Source organism: Cnephaeus nilssonii, assembly GCF_951640355.1.
Source record: "Cnephaeus nilssonii genome assembly, chromosome: 11".
Taxonomy (NCBI): Eukaryota; Metazoa; Chordata; class Mammalia; order Chiroptera; family Vespertilionidae; genus Cnephaeus; species Cnephaeus nilssonii.
This window is the reverse complement of record NC_137082.1, coordinates 51,178,210-51,203,016: the sequence shown is the minus strand read 5'-3', so window position 1 is coordinate 51,203,016 and position 24,807 is coordinate 51,178,210. Positions and strand designations below refer to the sequence as shown.

At 44.0% G+C, this 24,807-nt stretch overlaps 1 protein-coding gene across 1 annotated transcript in view; it reads left to right on the top strand.

Moving 5' to 3' along the window:
• The window catches only part of FBXO15 (F-box protein 15), a gene marked incomplete at both ends in the record, with an annotated part of 49,682 nt that extends 31,710 nt beyond the window's left edge, over window positions 1-17,972 (top strand). The window contains 2 exons of the mRNA XM_079783967.1: window positions 13,744-13,868; window positions 17,703-17,972. Of these exons, the coding sequence (XP_079640093.1) occupies window positions 13,744-13,868; window positions 17,703-17,972 (395 nt within the window). The remainder of the gene's footprint in view (window positions 1-13,743; window positions 13,869-17,702) is intronic.
• Window positions 17,973-24,807: the final 6,835 nt, after the last annotated feature.

Genomic DNA, 24,807 nt, shown 5'->3' with positions numbered 1-24,807 from the left:
TAGCAGCTCATTTGTATTGAGTGCTGTTTGTTTTGTAACTTTTTATTTTGATCTAATTTCCAATTTAGGAAAAATTAAAAGAGTACAAGAACTTGCACAGACATATTTCTGGTTTTTCACCCTGGATTATTCTGCTTGTTCTAGAACTTCATATAAATGCATCACACAGGGTGTGCTCTTGTTTCTGGGTTCTTTTACTATGTTCCTTTGTATCTAGATTCTTCCTTTCAGCAAAATGCCTTTGAGTTTTGTCTGTGCTGTTGCAAGTATTATTAGCCTACTGATGAATAGTAGTCCACTGATTGTGCCACAATTTGCTTACCTGTGTTTTTTTTTGTTTGTTTTAAAATATATTTTTATTCATTTTTCAGAGAGGAAGGGAGAGGGAGATAGAGAAACATCAATAATGTGAGAGAATCATTGATTGGCTACCTGCTGCACGCCCCCTACCAGGAATCAAGCCCACCACCTGGATATATGCCCTTGACTATAATTGAATCCGGGACCCTTCAGTCTGTAGGTCAGCGCTCTGTCCACTGAGCCAAACTGGCTAGGGCCCGTTTTCCTGTTGATGGACACGAAATTTGGGTTGTTTTCTGCTTTGGGCTATCTATAATAATAAAAGCGTAATATGCTAACTAGACTGGATGGCCGAACGACCTTCCAGACAACATTCCGGACAACCTTCCAGATGAAGCCAGGGCTGCGAGGGCCAAGGCAAGCCACCACAGCTGCGAGGGCCAAGCCCTTTGCACGAATTTCGTGCATCGGGCCTCTAGTTATGAATAAAGCTGCTATAGAATTCTGGTGAAGACTTTCTTTTGACATATGTTTTCATTTCTTTTGGTTAAGTACTTAGGGCTTGGAATTTTTGGGTCTTAGAGTAGATTTATGTATTAAAAATTGCCAAATTTTTTTTATGTATAAGAACTAGTGGCCCAGTGCACAAAATTCGTGCATGGGGGGCGGGGTTTCGGGGCAGGGGGGTGTTCCTCAGCCTGGCCTGCACCCTCTCCAATCTGGGACCCCTCGAAGGATGTCCTACTGCCGGTTTACAGGGCTTGGGCCTAAACCGGCAGTCGGACATCCCACTCACAATCACGGACTGCTGGCTCCAGCCACTCGCCTGCCTGCCTGCCTGATTGCCCCTAACCACTCTGCCTGCTGGCCTGCTCACCCCCAACTGCCCCCCGCCACCGGCCTGCTTGCCCCCAAATGCCCTGCCGCCAGCCTGATCACCCCTAACTGCCCACCCTGCTGACCTGCTTGCCCCCAACTGCCTCCCTGCTGGCCTGCTCGCCTCCACCTTCCCTCCCCACTGGCCTGCTCACCCCCAACTTCCCCCCTGCTGGCCTGCTCACTCCAAATTGCCCCCTCCCCTGCTGTCCTGATCACCTCCAACTGCCCCCCATTGACGGCCTGCTCACTCCCAACTAGCCCTCCTGCTGGTCTGCTTACTTCCAACGGCCCTTGCCATCCCATCCTGGCCTGATCACCCCCCAGCGACCCAAGGTCCCAGCCCCTCCTTTTTTTCTTTTTCTTTTTTTTTTTTCAGCGCCTTCTTGAGCGGAGGCCAGGGCTGACTGGAAGCAAGTATCTAGGATTTATTTATCTTCTATAATTGAAACATTATAGCCTTGAGTGGAGGCCAGGGCTGGGCCGGAAGCTTGGCTTCCTCCATCGCCAGGGGCAACCCAAGCTTCCTGCTTGCTCCAGCTCTGTGGCCGGCCACCATCTTGGTTGGGTTAATTTGCATACTCGCTCTTGCCTGGCTGGTGGGCATGGCTTGGCGTAGGGGAGTGATGATTAATTTGCATGTTTCTCTTTTATTAGTGTAGATACCAGACTTTTTTTTAATGTGTAAGAAAATTTTATGTATAAGAATGCCAAGTTTTTTTTTTTTGTTTTTTTTTGAATGATTGCACTATCTTATACTCCTCTCATCAAATGTTCTGGTTGCTCTATATCCTGACCAACATTTGATGTCATTAGTCTTTTAAATTGTAGCTGTTCTCCTGTGTGGTAGTAATGGTAGCTCATGGTGGTTTTGATTTGCATTTTCTGATGGCCAGTAGTGTTAAGTACTTTTTAATGTGCTTATTAGTCATTTGCATATCTTCTTTTTGAAGATCTCTTAAATCTTTTGCCTTTATAAAAATAATGAGTTGTTTTTTCTTTATTCCTGAATTGTAGGAGTTCTTTACATATTCTGGATACCAGTACTTTTTCTGATACATGTTTTGCAAATACTTTCTCCCAATCAATGGCTTGCTTATTTATTTTGTTAATATCTTTTAGTGACCAGAAATTTCTTATTTTGATGAAATCTCATTGATCCATTTTTTATTTTGTGGTTGTTGCTTTCTTTTTCTGTCTTAAAACTTTTCATACGTCAGGTTATGGAGATATTCTTTCTTTCCTTCTGGCTGTATTTTGATTTTAGCTTTTACATTCAGGGCTATGATCCATCCTAATTAATTTTTGAGTAACAGATGAGGTATGGGTTAAGGTTCATTTTATTTTCTCAGAGGGATAGCAAGTTGTTTTTTTGTGAAAAGACTTTCTTTTCTCATTGGATTAGTTTGATGTTTTTGTCAGAAATCAATTGCTTATAAAGTGTTAGGTCTATTTCTGGAACCATCTCTTCTATTCTGTTGATCTATTTGTGTGTCTTTATAGCAACACCATACTACCTTGATTGCTGTAGCTCTATAGTCAATCTTGAAGTCAAGTTTTTTCTTATTTTCAAGGTTGTGTGGCTATTTTAGGTCCTTAACATTTCCATATAAATTTTAGAATCAGCTTGTCAAATTTTATTTACTTATATATATTGATTATTTACAAATTATCTATTAAAATGCCTGCTGGGATTATGATTGGGATTGCATTAAGTCTATAGATCAATTTGGATAACTGGATATCTTTTTTTTTTTTTTTTTTTCCAATTTTTTTATTAAGGTATTATATGTGTACATATCTTACCATTGCCCTCCCCACACCCCACTCCCATATATGCCCCCACCCCCCAGAGTTTTGCATCCATTGGTTATGCTTATATGCATGCATACAAGTCCTTTGATTGATCTCTTATCTCCCCCACCTCTCCCTAACCTTCCCCTTGTAATTTGACAGTCTGTTTGATGCTTTACTGTCTCTGTATCTATCTTTTTGTTCAAGTTTATAATGTTCTTTATTATCCATAAATGAGTGAGATCATGTGGTATTTTTCTTTCATTGACTGACTTATTTCACTTAACATAATGTTCTCCAATTCCTCCCAGGTTGCTGCAAATGATGAGAATTCCTTCTTTTTTATGGCAGCATAGTATTCCATTGTGTAGATGTACCACAGTTTTCTGATCCAGTCATCTGCTGACGGGCACCTAGGCTGTTTCCAAATCTTAGCTATGGTGAATTGCGCTGCTATGAACATAGGGGTGCATATATCCTTTCTAATTGGTGTTTCTAGTTTCTTCGGATATATTCCCAGGAGTGGGATTACTGGGTCAAATGGGAGTTCCATTTTCAGTTTTTTGAGGAAACTCCATACTGTTCTCCACAGTGGCTGCACCAGTCTGCAATCCCACCAGCAGTGCACGAGGGTTCCTTTTTCTCCGCATCCTCGCCAACACTTGTCGTTTGTTGATTTGTTGATGATAGCCATTCTGACAGGTGTGAGATGGTACCGCATTGTTGTTTTGATTTGCATCTCTCGGATAATTAGTGACGTTGAGCATGTTTTCATGTGTCTCTTGGCCTTCCTTCTGTCTTCTTTTGAAAAGATTCTATTTAGGTCTGTTGCCCATTTTTTTATTGGATCATTTATCTTCCTTTTATTAAGTTGTATAAGCTGCCTGTAGATGTTGGAGATTAAACCTTTATCAGTGATGCCATTTGCAAATATGTTCTCCCATGCAGTGGGCCTTCTTGTTGTTTTGTTGATGGTTTCTTTTGCTGTGAAAAAGCTTTTTATTTTGATGTAGTCCCATTTGTTAATTTTCTCTTTAGCTTCCATTGCCCTAGGGGCAGTGTCAGTGAAGAATTTCTTTTGGCATATGTCTGACATTTTGCTGCCTGTGGATTGCTCTAGTATTTTTATGGTTTCCCGTCTTATGTTTAAGTCCTGTATCCATTTTGAGTTTATTTTTGTGTATGGCGTAAGTTGGTGATCAAGCTTCATTTTTTTGCATGTATCTGTCCAATTTTCCCAACACCATTTATTGAAGAGACTGTCTTTATTCCATTGTATGTTCATGCCTCCTTTGTCAAATATTAATTGAGCATAGTGGTTTGGGTCAATATCTGGATTCTCTATTCTGTTCCATTGATCTATATGTCTGTTCTTGTGCCAGTACCAGGCTGTTTTGAGAACAGTGGCTTTGTAATACAGCTTGAAATCTGGTATTGAGATCCCTCCTACTTTATTCTTCTTTCTCAGGATTGCTGTGGCTATTCGGGGTCTTTTTTTATTCCAGATGAATTTTTGGAGAGTTCTTTCAAGGTCTGTGAAATATGCCGTTGGTATTTTAATGGGGAGTGCATTGAATCTATAGATTGCTTTGGGTAGTATGGACATTTTAATGATGTTGATTCTACCAATCCATGAACATGGTATGTTCTTCCATCTGTTTACGTCTTCCTCTATCTCTTTTTTCAGTGTCCTGTAGTTTTCCGTGTATAGGTCTTTTACCTCCTTAGTTAAGTTTATTCCTAGGTATCTTAATTTTTTTGGTGCGATGGTAAATGGGATTGCCTTTTTAGTCTCTCTGTCTGTAAGTTCACTATTGGTGTATAGAAAGGCCATAGATTTCTTGGCGTTAATTTTGTATCCTGCTACATTGCCGAATTCATTTATTAAGTCTATGAGTTTTTTGACGGAGTCTTTCGGATTTTTTATGTACAATATCATGTCGTCTGCAAATAAAGACAGCTTTACTTGTTCTTTTCCAATCTGGATGCCTTTTATTTCTTCTTCTTGTCTAATTGCAATGGCTAATACTTCCAGTACTATGTCAAACAGGAGTGGTGAGAGTGGGCATCCCTGTCTTGTTCCTGTTCTTAGGGGAAATGTCTTTAGTTTTTGTCCATTGAGTATGATGTTTGCTGTGGGTTTATCATATATAGCTTTTATTATGTTGAGGTATGAGCCGTCTATTCCCACCTTGTTGAGAGCTTTTATCAAGAAAGGGTGTTGGATTTTGTCAAATGCTTTTTCTGCATCAATTGATATGACTATGTGATTTTTATCTTTCAATTTGTTTATGTGATGTATCACGTTTATTGATTTGCGGATATTGTACCATCCTTGCATTCCTGGGATAAATCCTACTTGGTCATGGTGTATGATCTTTCTGATGTACTGCTGGAGCCGATTTGCTAGAATTTTGTTGAGGATTTTGGCATCTATGTTCATGAGGGATATTGGTCTGTAATTCTCTTTCATTGTGTTGTCTTTATCTGGTTTTGGTATTAGGGTGATGCTGGCTTCATAGAAGGAGCTTGGAAGTGTTCCTTCCACTTGAATTTTTTGGAATAGTCTGAGGAGGATAGGTTTTAGTTCTTCCTTGAATGTTTGGTAAAACTCTCCTGTGAAGCCATCTGGCCCCGGGCTTTTGTTTGCTGGAAGCTTTTTGATGACTGCTTCAATTTCGTCCATAGTTATTGGCCTATTGAGCTGTTTAGATTCTTCTTGATTGATTTTTGGAAGGTTATATTTTTCTAGGAATATGTCCATTTCCTCCAGATTGTCCAGTTTGTTGGAATAGAGTTGTTCGTAGTATTTTGTAACAATCCTTTGTATCTCAGCGGGGTCTGTTGTTATTTCACCTCTTTCATTTCTGATTTTGTTTATTTGGGTCCTCTCTCTTTGCTTCTTGGTGAGCCTGGCTAGAGGTCCATCAATCTTGTTTATCCTTTCAAAGAACCAGCTCTTGGTTTTGTTGATCTTATGTATTGTTTCTTTGGTCTCTATGTCATTTATCTCCGCTCTGATCTTTGTTATTTCCTTCCTTCTGGTTACACTGGGCTTTTCTTGCTGCTCTTTTTCTAGCTCTTTGAGTTGTAGGGTTAAGTAATTTATTACCATTGTTTCTTGTTTTTTGCAATAGGCCTGTAGAGCTATGAACTTCCCTCTCAAGACTGCTTTCGCTGTGTCCCATAGATTTTGGATTGTTGTGTTTTCATTGTCATTTGTTGCCATGATGTTTTTTATTTCTTCCTTGATCTCTCTGGTGACCCAGTCCTTGTTTAATAGCATGCTGTTTAGTCTCCATGTGTTTGATTTCTTTGGATTGTATTTATTGTAGTTGATTTCCAGTTTTATGCCACTGTGATCTGAGAAGATGCTTGATATAATTTCTATCTTCTTGAATTTGAAGAGACTTTGCCTGTGACCCAGCATATGGTCTATCTTTGAAAATGACCCATGTGCACTTGAGAAGAATGTATATTCTGTGGCTTTGGGGTGAAATGTTCTGAAGATGTCAATTAATTCCATCTGGTCTAGTGAGTCATTTAGGATTGCTGTTTCTTTGCTGATTTTTTGTTTAGAGGATTTGTCCAGTGGTGATAGTGGGGTATTAAAGTCTCCTACTATGATTGTGTTGCTATTAATCTCTCCCTTGATATCCTCCAGGAGTTTTTTTATGTATTTGGGTGCTCCTATATTGGGAGCGTATATGTTTACCAGAATTATTTCTTCTTGTTGGATTTCTCCCTTTAGTATTATGAAGTGGCCTTCCTTATCTCTTGTTATGGCATTTACTTTGAGGTCTATTTTGTCAGATATAAGTATTGCTACCCCAGCTTTTTTTTCATTTCCATTTGCCTGAAAGATATTTTTCCATCCCTTCACTTTCAATCTGTGTGAGTCTCTTGTTCTGAGGTGGGTCTCTTGTAGACAGCATATATATGGGTCGTGTTTTTTTATCCATTCAGCTACTCGATGTCTTTTGATTGGAGCATTTAGTCCGTTTACATTTAAAGTTATTACTGAAAGGTATTTGTTTGCAGTCATATCTATTTTTGTGTCTGTATTCCTTCTTACCTGTTTATTTCTTCTTTTTACAGTATTCCCTTTAGCAATTCTTGCATTGCTGGTTTGGTGGTGATAAACTCCCTGAGGCTTTTTTTGTCTGCAAAGCTCCTGATTTCCCCTTCAATTTTGATTGATAGTCTTGCTGGATATAGTATTCTTGGATTCAGTCCTTTGCTTTGCAACACTTTGTATACCTCCTTCCATTCACTTCTAGCTTGTTGTGTTTCTGATGAGTAATCATTTGACAATCTGATGGGTGTTCCTTTGTAGGTAACTCTCTGTCTCTCTCTTGCCGCCTTTAGGATTCTCTCTTTATCATTTATATTTGCCATTGAAATTATGACATGTCTTGGTGTGGGTCTTTTGGGGTTGATCCTGCTTGGGACTCTCTTTACTTGCGTAACTTTTATCTTTCCCATATCCGGGAAGTTTTCTGTCATTATTTCTTCAAATAGATTTTCTAATCCCTGCTGCTCTTCTTGTCCTTCTGGCAGCCCTATTATACGCATGTTACTTCGTTTCATGTTGTCCCAAAGCTCCCTTAGGCTTTCCTCCTGCTTTTTAATTTTTTTCTCCAATTGCTGTTCAGCTTGAGCTTGTTTCTGTACCTGATCTTCTAACTCACTAATTCGGTCCTCTGCTTCTTGTAATCTACTGTTGAAACTTTCCATGGTGTTTTTGATTGTAGCTATATCACTTTTCATTTCTTCCTGATTCTTGCATAAGTTGTTGATTTTCTCATCCATCCGATGTATAAATTCCATGACCATTACTCTGAACTCCTTTTCGGTCATGTTGCAAGCTTCATTTTCACTAATTTCCTTTCTTGGCGACTCCACATTTTCTTTCCTCTGTGAGTTATTTCGTTTCCCCATTCTGGCTATTACCAGAAAGCTCAAGCTTCTGTTTGCGTGGACCTGGGTCGTGTGCTGTGGGGACTTCGCTCCACCCTAGTTTCACTGAAGTGCTCTGACACTAGGACGTGTGACTGTCTTTGGTTGGTGGGAACCAAACTTGCCCAGGATCAGTGTCCCCAGTGTTCCGTGTGGTCTCGTGTGCACATTTAGAATCAGGGGCCCTGTCTGCACCACACTGTTGGTATGTGCCGAGAATGAGATCCTTAGCATGTGCCAGGAGTCAGAGTTTCCCTGTGTCTGCACCAAGACTCGAGTGTCAAAGTCTCTGTTGCCTTGTGCGGTTTCTCGTTGAGAATCAGGGTCCCTGTGTGTGCACGCACCAACAATTGGGGTCGCTGGCTCTTAGTGTGAATGCGCTGTGAGTCAGGGATCCCAGGCAGCTGTGTCCGGCGTGCCAAATTCCCTGAAGTGGGGCTGCGTCCTGTGTGTGCTCTCTCTACTGAGCCAAACCGGCTAGAGCGCACATTCTTAAAAACCTGAAGGTGAGCCGGCTCAGTGCACTCTCCCAAAGTCCCAGAAGGGGGGCGGAGTCCGTCCTGCGCGCCAAATTCCCCAAAGGGAAGCCCCTCTGTGCACGCTTTTAAGAATCTCCGAAGGGGGAGCTGTGCCCCGCGAGCCAAATTCCCCCAAATTCCCCGAAGGGGAGCCCTCTGTGCGCACTGACAGATTTCCCCGACGGGGAGCTGCTTCTGTCCCGTGCGCGAGCGCGCGCCAAATTCCCTAAGAGGGAGCGCGTCCCTGCGCAAAGCTCGGCAGCTTGGGCCAGGGGCGGGTCTATCAGTTACTATGACGCTGTCTGTGCGCGCGCCTGTGAGCAGCTTGGGGGAGGGGCGCGTCTATCAGTTACTATGGCGCTTTCCGCACGCCTGTGGGCGCTCAGCAGCTTGGGGGAGGGGCGCGTCTATCAGTTACTATGGCGCTATCAGCGCCTGCGAGGAGGGGGATAGGCTCTTTGACTCACGGAAATCTGCCGGGAAGTCTGGATTCTTGTTTGTTTGTCTGAAGCTGTGATAGCAGTTCTCTGTCCCCAGTGGCTGCAGGGTCCTGGTTTGTGTCAGAAGCCAGGATCCGAGTCTCGGGCAGCTCTGTTTCCCAAGATGGCGTGGTCTCTGCGTCCGCACCAGCCGCCGAGAAGTGTCCGCTTTGTGCGCGGGGCTCCGCCGTCTAGGGCTGCCCTGTTCGGGAGCCCCTTGGAAGACCTGCAGAATCTAACTGACCCTATCTCATACACACACACACACCACACACATCTACACTCTCCTCTATGGGTTCCTCACTCACACTCTCTCTCTCCCTACCTTCCTGCCGGTCGCCATCTTTTTCGTCTGGATATCTTTTTTTATTGTTTAAAGTATTACATGTAGTAGTACATATATCTCCTTTGTTTTTCCCCTATTGACCTTCCCCCAGCCTTCCCTATCCCCTGTTGCATGCCCTTATCTCACCCCCCCAGTGTCTTGAATCCATTTGTTGTGCTTATATGCATGCATACAACTCCTTTGGTTGATCTCTTTCCCCTACTCCCCAACACTCCCCTGCCTTCCTGCTGTAATTTGACAGTCTGTTCGGTGCTTTACTGCCTCTGTATCTATTTTTTGGTTCATCAGGTTATAATGTTCTTTATTTTCCATAAATGCGTGAGATCATGTGGTATTTTTCTTTCATTGCCTGGCTTATTTCACTTAACATAATGCTCTCCAGGTCCATCCATGCTGCTGCAAATGGTAAGAATTCCTTATTTTTTATAGTAGCATAGTATTCCATTGTGTAGATGTACCATAGTTTTCTAATCCACTCATCTGCTGATGGGCATTTGGGCTATTTCCAAATCTTAGCTATGGTGAATTGTACTGCTATGAACATAGGGGTGCAATGTTCTTTCTGATTGGTGTTTCTAGTTTCTTGGGATATATTCCTAGAAACTGGATTACTGGGTCAAATGGGAGTTCCATTTTTAGTTTTTTGAGGAAACTCCATACTGTTCTCCACAGTGGCTGTATCAGTCTGCATTCCCACCAGCAGTGTACAAGGGTTCCTTTTTCTCCGAATCCTCGCCAGCACTTGTCATTTGTTGATTGGATATCTTTTTTTTAAAATTGATTTTAGAGAGAGAGAAAGAAAGAGAGAAACATTGATTTGTTGTTCCACTTATTTATATATTCATTGGTTGCTTGTATGTACCCTGACTGAGGATAGAACCTGCAACCTTGGCACATTGAGGCAACATTTTAACTAACTGAGCTACCCTGCCAGGGATGATAGGTAGATATTTTAGCAACTAGAGGCCTGGTGCACGAAATTCGTGCATGGGGGGTGGGTTGTGTCCCTCAGCCCAGCCTGCACCCTCTCCAATCTGGGACCCCTCGAGGGATGTCTGACTGCCCATTTAGGCCCAATCCCGGTAGGATCGGGCCTAAATGGGCAGTCGGACATCACTCTCACAATCCAGGACTGCTGGCTCCCAACTGCTCGCCTGCCTGCCTGCCTGATTGCCCCTAACCACTTCTGCCTGCCAGCCTGATCACCCCCTAACCACTCCCCTGCCAGCCTGATTGATGCCTAACTGCCCTCCCCTGCCAGCCTGTTTGCCCCTAACTGCCCTCCCCTGCAGGCCTGGTCCCTCCCAACTGCCCTCCCCTGCTGGCCATCTTGTGGTGGCCATCTTGTGGCCACATGGGGGCAGCCATCTTTGACCACGTGGGGACAGCCATCTTGTGTATTGGAGTGATGGTCAATCTGCATATTACTCTTTTATTAGATAGGATAGTGACCTTATAGTCCCTGAACATGGTACATCTCTACTTTCTGCTTGGCAGTAGACTGGCCTTTAGATGGAATATTATTGTTGAGATAATCATGTCAGGTACTTAGCACACTTAACCTATATAACAATCTAGCCGAAACTGGTTTGGCTCAGTGGATAGAGCGTCGGTCTGCGGACTGAAAGATCCCAGGTTCGATTCTGGTCAAGGGCATGTACATTGGTTGCGGGCACATCACCGGTAGGGGGTGTGCAGGAGGCAGCTGGTCGATGTTTCTCTCTTATTGATGTTTCTAACTCTCTATCTCTCTCCCTTCCTCTCTGTAAAAAATCAATAAAATATATTTTTTAAAAAAACACCAATCTATACTGTAATGTCAGTATTTATTATTAATTCCATTGATCTGAACAAAGCTTTATAAAGTACTCTCCATTTGTATCTCTGTTTAACTCAGCTTGGAGCTTGACCATGGCTGAACAGTCAGTGAATGGCTGGGTAGGGTTGGAATGAGGTCATTGTGACTCCCAGGGTGATGTTGGGGCATGCATGTCACCGAAAGCCACTTCGGTGAGGCTGGAATGGCATTTCCCTGCATTTGGCATGGTCTTATTGATTGCTTAAGGTTAGGATTTATTATGAATGGTTTCAGGAACACAGGAATTCAATGAGGGCATGTTAGTTCACAGTGAAGGGACCCAGGTCACTCACAACCTAGAGATAAGGTAGCTTGGGAAAGGGGCAAGAGTGAGTATGGGACTCACAGATGGAGAAATTACCAGACATTTTGGGGAGTCATAAATGTTTCCCCTGCATATTTTTATGCTAATTTGTAGATTTTCTCTCCTGGCAATAATACAAGAGCACAACTTCATGAGAATTTAATCCACTTTGTAAACACTCAACTAGTATGAAACTAATCAGTGATTGTTTCCCCTTTTTGTATGTATTTTAATCTATTATAACATGGGCTCTAGACACAGAGCAAGTTTGCATTGTATCTTTACCACTTACCAGCAGTATGACCTTGGGTAAGGTACTGTTAACCTCTCTCTGCAACGTTTTCTCACCTGTGGATTCAGAAAACTATAATACCTATTTAATAGTGTTATTTTAAGGTGTTCTTTTAAAGTAGTATTTTATGCTAGTGTAGGTGTAGTGCTTAACACCTGGTGTGCAAGTACTCAAAATTATTACCTGCTTTATATGCACACACGTTCATACACACCTTCATTGCAAAGAGAGAGATGCCAGAGAAGTGAGGGGGTGGGGAGCAGGGGAATATAGATGCACACATAAAGGGAACACCTCTGCTCATGTTCTAAATAAGTCAGAATCCTTACGCATGCTACCGACAGCTTGAGTGAGACCAGAGGCCCTGCCCCTCTGCTGACTAGCTCAAAGCAGATTGTTTAAATGTAGGACGAGCTTTACCTCTTTTCTCTGATGGACACAGCAGTCACAGAGGGTTGGAAGAAAGTATGCTGACCTTTAAGATACTGTGGATATTACAGTTGTGGCTGGGAAGGGGAGGGTGTCTGGTGATGATAAAGTAACAGCAGTCCTGGCCTCCTGCACAGACTTCACGTTCATTAGCTCCAACATTGCCATTGAGATGTTATTGGCTGTTATACGTTGGGGTCCATTTTCAGCAGTGTCCTGAGGACGAGCCACATGGAAAATGAAGTCCCGTTTCTGTCCGGCACGTCCGGCTGCGCCAGCTGGAGGCCTCTCGCTTCTGCGCACGGCCATGCAGGAACACAGAGCAGGGCAGAGCCACATCTGGTCCTTTCGGATTGTCATTACTGTGCCTCCGCTGAGGCCACTCTTCGTAGAGTTCCTGCCTGCTGCATCGAGCCCTGTGGTGACAGCAGACTTGCCTGGGAGGGCAGTGTCATTTGGCTCTCACTACACACCTCGGGCAGGGGGAGAGAGGAAGCGCGGTTCCTGCTAATTACTTGCAGCCTCTGTCCTTGGAACAAAAGCAGGCTAGGCCACAGCAGCCTGCTGCCCTGGCTAACAGCGCCCTCCCACAGGGCCCCCAACACCTGCCTCAAGCGGGTCTGTTTCTCAGAGCACCTTGTGTCACAGAAGAGGCAGCGGGCAGAGTATGGTCCGCATCTTTGGGCTATACCTGCATGAGAACACTGTATAGAATTGCTAGAATAGGGCTTTGGCTCCCAAGGCAACCAAGCTTTGGTTTTATTTTATCCTGTGACATCACCAGCCGAGGGTCAAAGAACATGTGCTCTGCCCCATGATTCACATGTTACCTCTGTCCAGGCGTCTGTCTCTGCAGAAGTCATTCATCCAGGGAAGGTGCTGATACGTGTGCCGGTCGTGTTTCAGACTGTGAGGAAATGGGTGGGTACCTGGAACTCAGGTGTGCTGCAGGCTCTCTGACCACAAGCACCTTGAAAATCAGATCATGCATGTGCCCGGCATGTGACGGGCCCTTGGTGGCCAGGTTGCTCTTAGGTGGATTTGAGTTGGTCAGTGGAGGGACAGGACCTTTGGTCTCATTCATGATCTTGGTAGCACGTGTAAGCATTTTGAGTTATTTAGAGCATGATTAGAAGTGTTCACTTTATGTGCGCATCCATATTCACCTGCTCTGCAATCCCTCACTTCTCCATCATCTCTCTCTGCTCCCAGCACTTATCGTCCTGTCTGGGCCATTTCTGGGCTCTCCTTCCTTAGACCGCACCATCCTCATTTTCCATTTCCCTTGCTGTTAGCTTCATCTGCCTCATTAGCAGTCTCTCCATCAGCGATGGGGTGGGTATCCAGGTTCACCCCAGTCCTCTCCCTGCTTTTTCAGAGCACCCACACATTTTTCTGTCTCTGGGATGCAGGTGCACTGCCCTGGCTTTCAGCCAGACACTTGGGTTAGCAATGCCAGTGCTTCCTCCACCAGGGGCTCCGGTTCTTAGCTGCGAGGCAACCTTCATGCAGCAGCAACCCTGCAGAGTCCCGACTTCTTGTCCTGCATCAGTATATAGTAACTTAAAACACATTACATTTTTTTCAGGATATATTGAAAATGGATATGTGAAGCTCATTGTGATACATTTTCAAAATAGCACAGAGCATCTGCCTCTGATTGGCAAAGTGGGCCTTTCCTGGAGAACTGATGTCTTTGATGGCTGCATAAAGGTAAGGGGCTGCTTTTTTTCCTTAAAGTGCCCTGGTCTCTGTATAAGAAAAATGTCTGTTGATGTATGTGTATGATATTGCTTTTAAAGTCCTAGACTTATTGTTCCGGTAGCCAAAGGTGTGTGCATGTCCTTTAGCCCCTGCCAGTCGGTCGTGCCTTTATCAATGTTCCCCGAGAGAGGTGGAGGAGGCCCTGCTGCGCAGTGCTGGTTGCAGCCTGTGCCCCTCAAAGCCCAGCGGTCTATTTGTTCTGAGGAGAAAGAGTGGAGCTGCAGGTTGGACCAGGCCAGTAACATAGATTCAAAGCATTTTAACTACTCATCCACCAATTCAAAATTTATTGCAGTTATGACGTCCAGGACACAGCTATTTCCTTGAACAGTTAAATCAACTTAAATCTCTATCAAAACTTAGCCACATAGATGGGAGAGTTGATTTAGTGGTTGAGAGTTGGCAGGGAAGCGGCGAGGAGAGGGAGGAGAGAGAGGAGGAGCAGGAGCAGGAGCAGGGATGCTCCAACATATGTTCATTTCCTTTTGTGGTCCTTATGCCCGTGGCTGCCCCTGGTTTGTGCTACTCTTCATCTTTATTTTGTGGGAACGAATAGAATGTTCATATTTAGTGGGATGGATCTCTTGTGAATGCAGAGGTCCTCCAGTAACAAAGCTTTATTCTGCCATACATGTGTGGACACCTTGTTGGAACTATCAGTGATGATGACTGAGACCAAGAGCAGTATTATCATCAATGAACATTAAAAGGATTAATTATCATTAAATACAGTTGACCCTTGAACAATGCAGAAGTTAGGGTGCTAAGTCCCCAGTGCAGTTGAAAATCCACATATAACTTTTGACTCTCTAAAACTTACTACTCATAGCCTACTGTTGTCTGGAAGTCTTACCAAAAACATATACAGAGGATTAACACATTTTGTAAAAAATGGATTTAGATGGGTCCATTGTACTTCTGGTACCAGTGCCAGGGTGGCATGTGCCTGTCCTGGGTGAGACAAGACTCCCTGCTGTGTGCAGAACGAACTGGCACAGAGCAGGGGCACTGGGCAGGTTGGCAGCTCCTGCAGGGATAACACCGTGGTAAAGAGCTTGGGTTTTGGTTCACGTATCTGTGGGAAGTTACTGAAGGTTTCATGTACACCCTGTGTGCTAGGCCGGTATGTAGCCCATGGAGGAATTGGAGAATACTCAGCTTGAGAAGGGCAGGGCTTCACAGATAGCCAGCTCACAGGTCTTTAGCTGGCGGCTGGGGAGCAAAAACAGAGAGTAAGTCACCTGCTGAAGGGCATGGGCTTTTGTGCCCTTGACCTTTCCTTCCCGGTTTCCTTCTCTCTGCCTTGCCCAGGATGTCTCCCCTGAGCTCACGGTTCTAACTACATCTCTGTTCTGTGGGTTCAGCTGAGGCTTTAAGTAAGAAAACCGAGAGACCACCAGACCAGCAGTTCAGTTGTGAAGGGTGAAGGTAAAGACAGGTTCGGTGGCTTCCAGAACCACCCACCACCTGTATTACCTGGGAGCTGCTGTGGCCACACATGGTCCCCTCCTCAATCAGCCGTGCTGATGGTTGCTTATTCCAGCTCCAGCCATGAGATCAGACAGAGACATCTTCTAGCTCTCATTACCGGCTCTGGTTCCAGGTCTCAGCTCAGTGAGGCTGCAGTGTGGACAGCCCTTATCCTTGTCCCTGAGCTGTGGTCCCTGTCATGCCAGAAGCAGAGGGGTCAATGACGTGGTCTGTCAGGCTGATGGGGGCTGCTCTGGGACCTGGACAGGCATTAGGACCAAGGTCCAGGCTCCAAGGGGCTCCTGGGGCCACATCAATGGGCACCCTCTGCCATGGATAGGGCTCTCAGTTCTGGTCTGCTTCTTTGCAGTCAGGGGTCAGGGGTATTTCATGGGGCCCGTTCTTCACTCAGGTCTCCGCCACAGTGGGAACCAGTTCACATCTCATTTTTCCTAAGTTTTGGAATGTTTGCATTATTTACATTTCTCTAAGATATACATTTTTTTGAGTCAAGACCCTTTGATATGCTCATCCTCAGATCCAAGTGGTCAGCACTGTCAACCCATTTAGCTGTGTACAGACTTCTGACAGCAAGTATATGCTAATGTCTATGATTGTAATTATGCTGTTATCTACGCTCAGTCCATGCTGATCTCTAATAATAGCGTCTAAGTTGCAATTATTAACACACTAATATAGGGCATGAATTATGGCAAATAATGAGCCATGTCTGAAAAGGTTAGTGTTATAAGAGTTTACCCTTGATATCAGTTCATTGTGTCTTGAGAATTGAATTATTGATTATTGAGAATGAATTAAAATATATATGCAAACTGCTGGGATCAGTCTCCGATACATAGAACATGTTAAAAAATACAGCTCACATTGTACACACATGTTCTTAGCAGCATTGTACACAATAGCTAAGAGGTAGAAGAAACCTAGGTGTCTGTTGGCAGGTGAGTGGATACCCACGCAAGGGAATAGTACTCTACCTTAAAAAGGAAGGAAATTCTGGCACCTGCTAAGCGTGGATGTGGCTTGAGGACATGATGTTAACTGAAATAAGCCAGACACAAAGAGGAGATACTATTGGATTCCACTTATATGAGTAACCTAGTGTAGTCATATCCACAAAGACAGGAAGTAGAAGGTTGGGTGTCAGGGGCTGGGGGAAGGGATTGGGAGTTGTTTAATGAATTTGGTCAAGAATTTCAGTTTTGCAAGATGAAAAGAGTTCTGGAAGTGGGTGGTGGTGATGGTTGCAAAAACAGTGTTAATGCACTTAATGCCAATGAACTGTACACTTAAAAAGGGGTATGTTATGTGTATTTTAACACAATTAAAAATAAATTTAAAATCTAGTTCATTAATAACATTAGTAGATAGAGAATAGACTGACAGCTGTCAGAGGGGAAGGGAGTTGGGGAACTGGGTAAAAAAGGTGAAGGAATTAAGCAAAAAATTCTCCCAAACTGATAGACACAGACAACAGTATGGTGATTACCAGAGGGGAAGCGGGGGGAGGTAGAAGAGGGTAAAGGAGGGGGATAAGTAATGATGGAAGGTGACTTGACTTGGGGTAGTGAACATACAATATAATATACAGATGTTGTATTATAGAATTGTATCCCTGAAGCCTGTATAATTTTATTAACCAATGTCACCCCAATAAATTCAATGAAGAGACAATAAAATAACATTAATAATTATCAGTATCTCCAGTTCTGTCTCCTGCCCCAGAGTTGAGTCCCTGTTCAGTGATGCCCTTTAGATCCAGTATGTCTGAACCCGGCACCTTTCTTCTCCCCAAATCCTCCTCATGTCCAGATACTAACTTCTGCTCAGTTTGTCTCATATTTCTCCCATCTCTTCTTTCCTGTGAGTTACTAGACTGCTCACTGAGGGCTGTTACCAACTCTCCACCAATGGCCCACTACCACCAGTGTCCACGTCCTGGTCTCCTGCTCCCCGCTTACTGCTCTCATTCCTTTACCAGACCTGCCTTGATTGTACCAGTGATGTGAGCAGGTGCAGTGGTGGACAGACCCACCCTGTCGTCGTGACTCTGTCTGTGAGCCTAGCCGTGCCCCATAGCTTCCAGTCCTACACACGTGTCCCATTCCATCATGCTGTTTGTGTGTGCTGTGCCCTCTTCCTGTGATTTTGTTCTTTTCCATTCTCCCTCTTCTTTCACTTGACTCTTGTATGCTTCACTTACACTTTCATACATTTATCAATTAGACCTGACAGCCAGGTGGAATCAGCCGTTTTGTCCTCACACGTATAAATATTTGTGCTTTTTTTTTGTAGAGTTGTTCTGTAATGGATGTAACTCTCTTGGATGAATATGGGAAACCCTTTTGGTGTTTCAGCTCCCCAGTGTGCATACAATCTTCTGCTAACCCCTCTGATGGTCCTTATTTCGTGGGACCAACATACTGTATTGACTATGAGGACTCGACAGGAACGATGCACATGGAGCTGGTATGGATCGAGGAGACTGAAGAATACTTCATTGTCAGCATGGTTCTTTACCTCAGCATAGCAAAAATAAACCACTGGTTTGGAACACAATACTAAATATTAGCATTAGGTGGGAAATTGTTGCTATAGTTTATTTTGGATTAACCAGATTTATTCTTGGTATTGAAAGTAAAAATAAAACAGTAGTCCATTTGATGCCTTCTTATTTCACATTTGAAATTATGATTCATTTTAAAGGATTTAAGTTAAAATTTGACGGATTGAAAATAGAACATTTTGATGAAAAAGTCATCTAAAATAAAGAGAAAAGATATTTAGTTCTATTCTGCTCTTATCCTATCTAATAAAAGAGTAATATGCAAATTGACCGTACCTCTGCTATACCCACAAGCCACACCCACAAGCTATGCCCACAAGCCAATCAGGAGCGAATATGCAAATAAACCCAACCAAGATGGCTGCGGCCACAGAAAGCAGGAGGGAGGCTTGGGTTTCCCAGGCAATGGAGGAAGCCAAGCTTTCTGCCTGCCCTTGCCGGCCTAGGCCTCCACTCAATGCTACAAAGTTTCAATAATAGAAGATAAATAAATCCCATCAAAAATGGCAGCAGCCACGGAGCTGGAGAGAGCAGGAGGCTAGGGTTGCCCCCAGTGATGGAGGAAGCCAAGCTTCTGCAGCCCTGGCTGGCCTAGGCCTCCACTCTAGGCTACAAAGTTTCAATTATAGGAGATAAATAAATCCCAACAGAAATGGCTGCCTCCATGGAGTGAGCAGAAGGCTTGGCTCCGCTCCAGGCTACAAAGTTTCAATTGTAGAAGATAAATAAATTCCAGATACAGGGGCCTCTGTTTGGGTTGCCAGGGGGTGTGGCTGGCCTGCAAACCACCACAGGCCCCTCGCCCAGGCCGCCCCATGTCCCAAGGGAACCCACACCCTGATCTGGGATGCTCTTCAGGGCAAACCAGCTGGCCCCCACCCATGCACCAGGCCTCTATCCTATCTAATAAAAGAGTAATATGCAGATTGACCATCACTCCAACACACAAGATGGCTGCCCCATGTGGTCAAAGATCCTGCCCCCATGTGGACACAAGATGGCCACTACAAGATGGCCAGCAGGGGAGGCAGTTGGGAGGGACCAGGGCTGCAAGGGAGGGCAGTTGTGGGTGATCAGGCCAGCAGGGGAGGGCAGTTGGGAAGGACCTGGCCTGCAAGGTAGGGCAGTTGGGGGTGATCAAGCCTGCAGGGAAGGGCAGTTAGGGGTGATCAGGCCAGCAGAGGAGGGAAGTTGAGGGCGACCGAGCCTGCAGGAAAGGGCAGTTGGGGACAAACAGGCTGGCAGGGGAGCAGTTAGGCATCAATCAGGCTGGCAGGGGAGTGGTTAGGGGGTGATCACGCTAGCAGGCAGAAGTGGTTAAGGGCAATCAGGAAGGCAGGCAGGCAGGCAGGTGAGCAGTTGGGAGCCAGCAGTCCTGGATTGTGAGAGGGATGTCTGACTGCCCATTTAGGCCCGATCCCACATTGGAGAGGGTGCAGGCTGGGCTGAGGGACACCCCCCATCCCGTGCACAAATTTCGTGCACCGGGCCTCTAGTAATTTAATGAAAACAAGTAATTCTACTTAAGCATGTGATGCATGTGTGTGTGTGTGGGTGTTGTATGAATAAATTTTTTTCTTTATTGGTTAGAGCCCCAAATGAGAAAACATATTTAAGTGGGAATTCCATGGTATTCATTACAATTAGAAAGTGCTGTACTTATGGCATTCGGCAACCATAATAGTATTTTAGTAAAACAATGTAAATCAGACAGATAGCCTACTTCACAGGGAAATAAATACCTGAAATGCTATCGCTTTAAAGAGTCAAGTGGTACAAATGCAGTCTGACATCAGTGGGGACAGAGTTGGATGCATGAACCTGTGAACACATCCTCTGCAGAGATGTTTTAACCCTACCAGACCTGAGGCCCTGAACCTAACTGTCCCCTATACCTGGGCTCCTGAGCATTAAAGAGAAAAAAATCAACGTGATATAGAAAAATGTTAGTTACATGCAAACAAGTGGTTAGAATAAGATGGAACTTGGAGACATTGTAGAAAATAGGTACTAGGCAAAGTACAGAAAATTAGGTAAAGCAGTACAGCGGCAGATTCGGAAATTACCGAAAAATCGGTACAGCGGTCTGGTAGCCTTAAGGGAGTTGATGGATGCTTGGGGTTCACATGGAGGTAACATATATATAAGCAGATGGTTTTTAAGTATTTGGTTTCAAATTTGTTTTAGGTTATACTGATTTTTTAAAAATTATATTTTTATCTCCAACTTAAAGTTATTCACAGAAGTGAGTTTTGAAATGCTGTGTTGCCTCATTTTTACTTGCTGGGCCATTTGTTTATTCACCAGACTCATCCATTCAGCAAACATTTATTGAACACTGTTTTGTACTGGAATACAGGAAAAACACAGTTGAATAAAACAATTTGTTCTCCCAAGGAAATAATAATCCAGATGGAAGGTGTGACATGTTCCTAAAAAATGATCATGCAAGGCAGAGCCAGAGAAAAGCCATAAGGGAGTTTTGGACCAAGCACTTATAAGACTTGGAGCAGCAGACATTTTCTTCTAGATGGGAAGGGTGGAACTGATGCTTATTAAGCAGATAACATGTACTAAAGACCCATTATCCATATCATCTGGGTCTTAAAAGGTGGACTCTGTGCTGATGGGTGGGTACAAAGGTCAGAGGAAGTAAGAAGAAACTGCTTGGAGAGTGGAGTGAGCAAAATCATGGGTTGAGGGAAGATGTAGCATGTCCATGAGCCAGAAAGTGGGCAGGCATATCCAGAGAGTAACAGGAAGGGAAGGTGCAGATAGATTCATACCACATTCCAGAAGGCCTTGGATGCCAATACATTGTTTGCACATACTTTGTAGGAAAAGCGAACACAGATTTTTAAGCACGCGAATGATCTCATCATGATTCTGTTTTAGGAAAGTTAACTTGAATGAATGCAGTGTTTGCTTAAAGCTCCTTCCTGAAGTGGGAAAAATGGAAAATGAACTAAGAAGATACTGTATAAATACAAAAATGGAGGGATCTCCTACTGGGGAGGTTGGTACAATTTCACGTAGCCCCTGTTCCCGGGATGACCCCAGGCTGCTTTCTCCCTGTTCATATCAGTAGTGACCATCTTGTCTACGTGTTTACTTGTTTAAAGTCCCTCCTCCCATTGGAATAGGGGATCAGGGGCCTCGGCTGCACCATTTGTCCTCAGTGCCAAGAACAAGGCTGCATACACATGCAACTGTTAATTATATTTTGAATGAATCAAGATTAATAGGAAACAGAAGTTAGAAATACTGGAGTCCTAGTTTGATTTGATTTTTTTCCAGTAGAAATGGATTTTGGGACTTATATGGAGAACTATCTAATCTCTGTATAGATTTACACACTTTCAAAGTGCTTACACATATTTTATTTATACCCCTGACAGCCACAAAAGCCAGTCTGAAAGGTAGTTGTGAATTTATCTGATGTTTATTGAGCACTTACTCTGGCCAGATGTTGTGCTTACAAAGACTCATTTGAAACAATTCCTGCAACTCTAGTTCTCATAGTCTGATGTAGAGAACCCATATCCACAGAGAATAATGTCTGTAGTAGGGTTTCCCAGAGAAACAGAACCAACAGCATGTGAATATATAGAGAGACTTATGATAAGGAATTGGCTCACATGATTATGGAGGCTGAGATGTCCCAAAATCTGTGATTGGCAAGCAGGAACTGATGATGTGGTGCTGGTCCAGATCCAATAGGCTCAAGACCCAGGAAAGGCTCATGTTTCAGTTTGAGTTTGAAGGCAGGAAAGGCATGTCCAACTAGAAGGGGCCCACCCCCTTGGGCAGTGCAATCTGCTTTACTGAATGCACTGATTCAAATGTCCATCTCACCCAGAAACACCCTCCCAGACACACCCAGAATCCTGTTGGACCAACTGCCTTTGCACTCCGTGGCCCAGACGAGTTGACACATGAAAGTAGGTGTTGAAATGTCTGTTGTTACTGTAGAGATGTAACCGAGTTCTATTCAACCAACTCCATCTTGGGCAATTAGAGAAGGCTTTGTGAAGGAGGTCACATAGAAACAATTGATCCATACTACTATCATCTCTATTACTTTAAAGGAGAAAATAGATACTTGGGGATTTAGTAATTTCCCATCACACACAGACAGGAAGTGATAAAGCCAGGAGCTGAGCCCACATCTTCTGGTTTCAAATTTTGTACTTTTGCGTTATCCAGAATAAGCAATTCTAAGAAAGAATTTTATTTTGAGATCTTGAAAGAACATCCAATTTTTAAAAAAGAATGTGATTCAGGCCTTAGTTCAGTTTCACCCTAAGCTGCCAAGGGCCTTGTGAGGTCATTTAGAGTCAGGAGAGGGGAGGCCTCCCTCTGCTGCCCCTCGGCCTGTCAGCACTATATCCATGGTGGAAGGAGCAATGGTGGTGGCCTTTGGCTTTGGTACCTGGGTTTCACAGTTCTCTTGGCTTTGAGGTAAATGAGGATCTATGGTAATGACATAACTCTCTCATAGCTCATGATAGAAGGAAGTGCACTTTGGGGGTGCTGGGCCATGTCCTGTGAACTCTGTCGCTAAGAAGCTCATTTCTCGTGTGCATCTGCTTTGTCAGCTTTGTAGACTGTTTTCCCCACAGGCTTTTTAGCTCTTGCCCGCTCATAACACGGGCAAACAACTGGAATCTGGGTGTGAAGTGTGTCCTCACCTCTATATGCGCTGATGTAGTCAATACCCAGCATAAGTTAATCTAGGTGAATTTTTATTTTATTTATTTTTTTACTTTTCATTGAAACTTAATGGTAAAACCAATCCTATAGGCCCACCGTAGGTCTAGTGCCCCCCTCTGGCACAATGCTGGCTGTCTCCTAGAGCCACGCCCAACACAGAATGGGGGTCGTATTCTGAAGAAGCCGTGGGCAAAGCAGACATCTCAGCTGTGTTTTCTAGAAAAGTCCTACTTCTGACTTTCACCTGGGCTTCCAGTTCGCTTATCTGGCTGGTGACTGTCCGGGCATTGATGTGCTCCACCCGGGGACTCAGCAATTGTGACTCTTCTCCCGAGCTACTCGCAGAGTCTCCAAGAAACCACACACCTGCAGGATATGAAATGCATCCTGCTCAAGTGTTGCTGAATTGTAGAAGGAAAAGTACAGAACTCCACTCTGTCTGCAGTCAAATCACTTTCAAGGCTGTTCTTGCTGTGGATTTTCAATAGCCATCTGAAAGGAATGTTCATCATCTTAATAACGTGAATTAATCATAAGCCCAGCCTGGTGGACAATATTGCAATCAAAGCAACAGACTGAAATGTTCCAGCCGGAATGAGAACAGAGGAACATAGCTTAACTCAGACATATTGCAGCTGCATCCAACAAACCTCCAATCAAAAGAGACTTACAAGCCATATCTAAAACTCTTTGGCTGTTGAAAGTGCTTTTTGTCACTTAAAGGGATGTCAGCAGTGTAATTTCAGACTCAAACAAGGCAGAGAATTACAGTAATTATGGACATTGTGTGACCAGAACATTTCCATCCAAATGATACAGTTGAAGTTGTATCTTTTTGAACCAATTGAATTCTGTCTCCCACATCAGTTTCTGAAGAATGTAATTGTTATTAATAAGCCATTAACAGGATGTCATTTCCTTCGCCGATATCGACAATAACTTGACTTCTCCATAAAAGTGAGTCATCAGAACACTTAGAAATTGCATCAGAGGCTAGATCTCAAGATGATTCAGTGTTTTCTTCCATTTCTGACATATTAGATGCTTTTGAAAATGTGCCTACTCCTTTATTTCAACAATTGGTTTTAAATTATACAGGAGTCAGAAACTGCCCCTTTGTTCTCTGTAAAGACTTTACAGCTTGCTGCTTGGAATGACTGCAGCGTTAGAAACCTGTATTCTCTTTATTATTATACACAACATAGAGCTTAACGGAGAGTGGGAACCATCATGGATTGTGTATAGGTGCCTTCAAACCATTGATTGTCTCTCTTTGTCTCCACAACATCCCCAGAGTGTAGGTACTGCTGTTCCCATGTTTACATAGGGCACACTGATAGCAACAGAGGTCTGTGACACTCAGGTTGCCTGCACCAAAGGCCAGCATCTGTCTTCTGGAACATTTTTCTCTCTCCGGAGCAACTAAAGTCTCACTTAGGTTAATACTCACTCCCAAGCTGTTGGCACAGAGCACGCTCCGCTAGGACGTGGCCGGAGGAGAGCGCTCTGCTCTGTCCTTAGGGTCCACTCCTAGGAAGACTCATCTGCAAGGCCCTCTCCAAGCATTAAGATAGCCTCTACACATTCGGGGCTTGTGGAGCTCTTTGGGGACATTTCCCCAGCAATACGAGGATCAGCACATGAATTACGATATAACCACACAGGGAGAGTGTATGGCCATGAAAATCACATGACGCCTCAGCAAAGCAGTAGGATGCCTTGACACAGGGACAAAACCCGTGCCAGGAGTCAAGGTGATGCTCTTGCATCACCAGGAGTCTTGGCCTTTCTGTGCCCGAGGGAGACACTCTGTCCCTGAGGGTTAACTAATGAAGTGTCTGAAAAAATAGTTCATGGGTGAAAAGCCAGGAAAGGAAGCTGCCGTGAGGATCTGCAGCCAGCGATCGGAGAGTGAGTGGCAGGTTGATGAGAAAAGACTATGGCTGCCTTTCTGATGTGTCATTTAGGCGGTGGTGCTGTGGGAACCTCCGGGGGCAATGTCTGTTAGGTAGTTTGATGTATGGGTCCGGAGCAGAGAGAATTTGGGACTAAAGATACATTTAGCATTAGCTGATGACACTAGTTTATAGTGCTACTCAGGGAGACAGCATTTTTGTGACT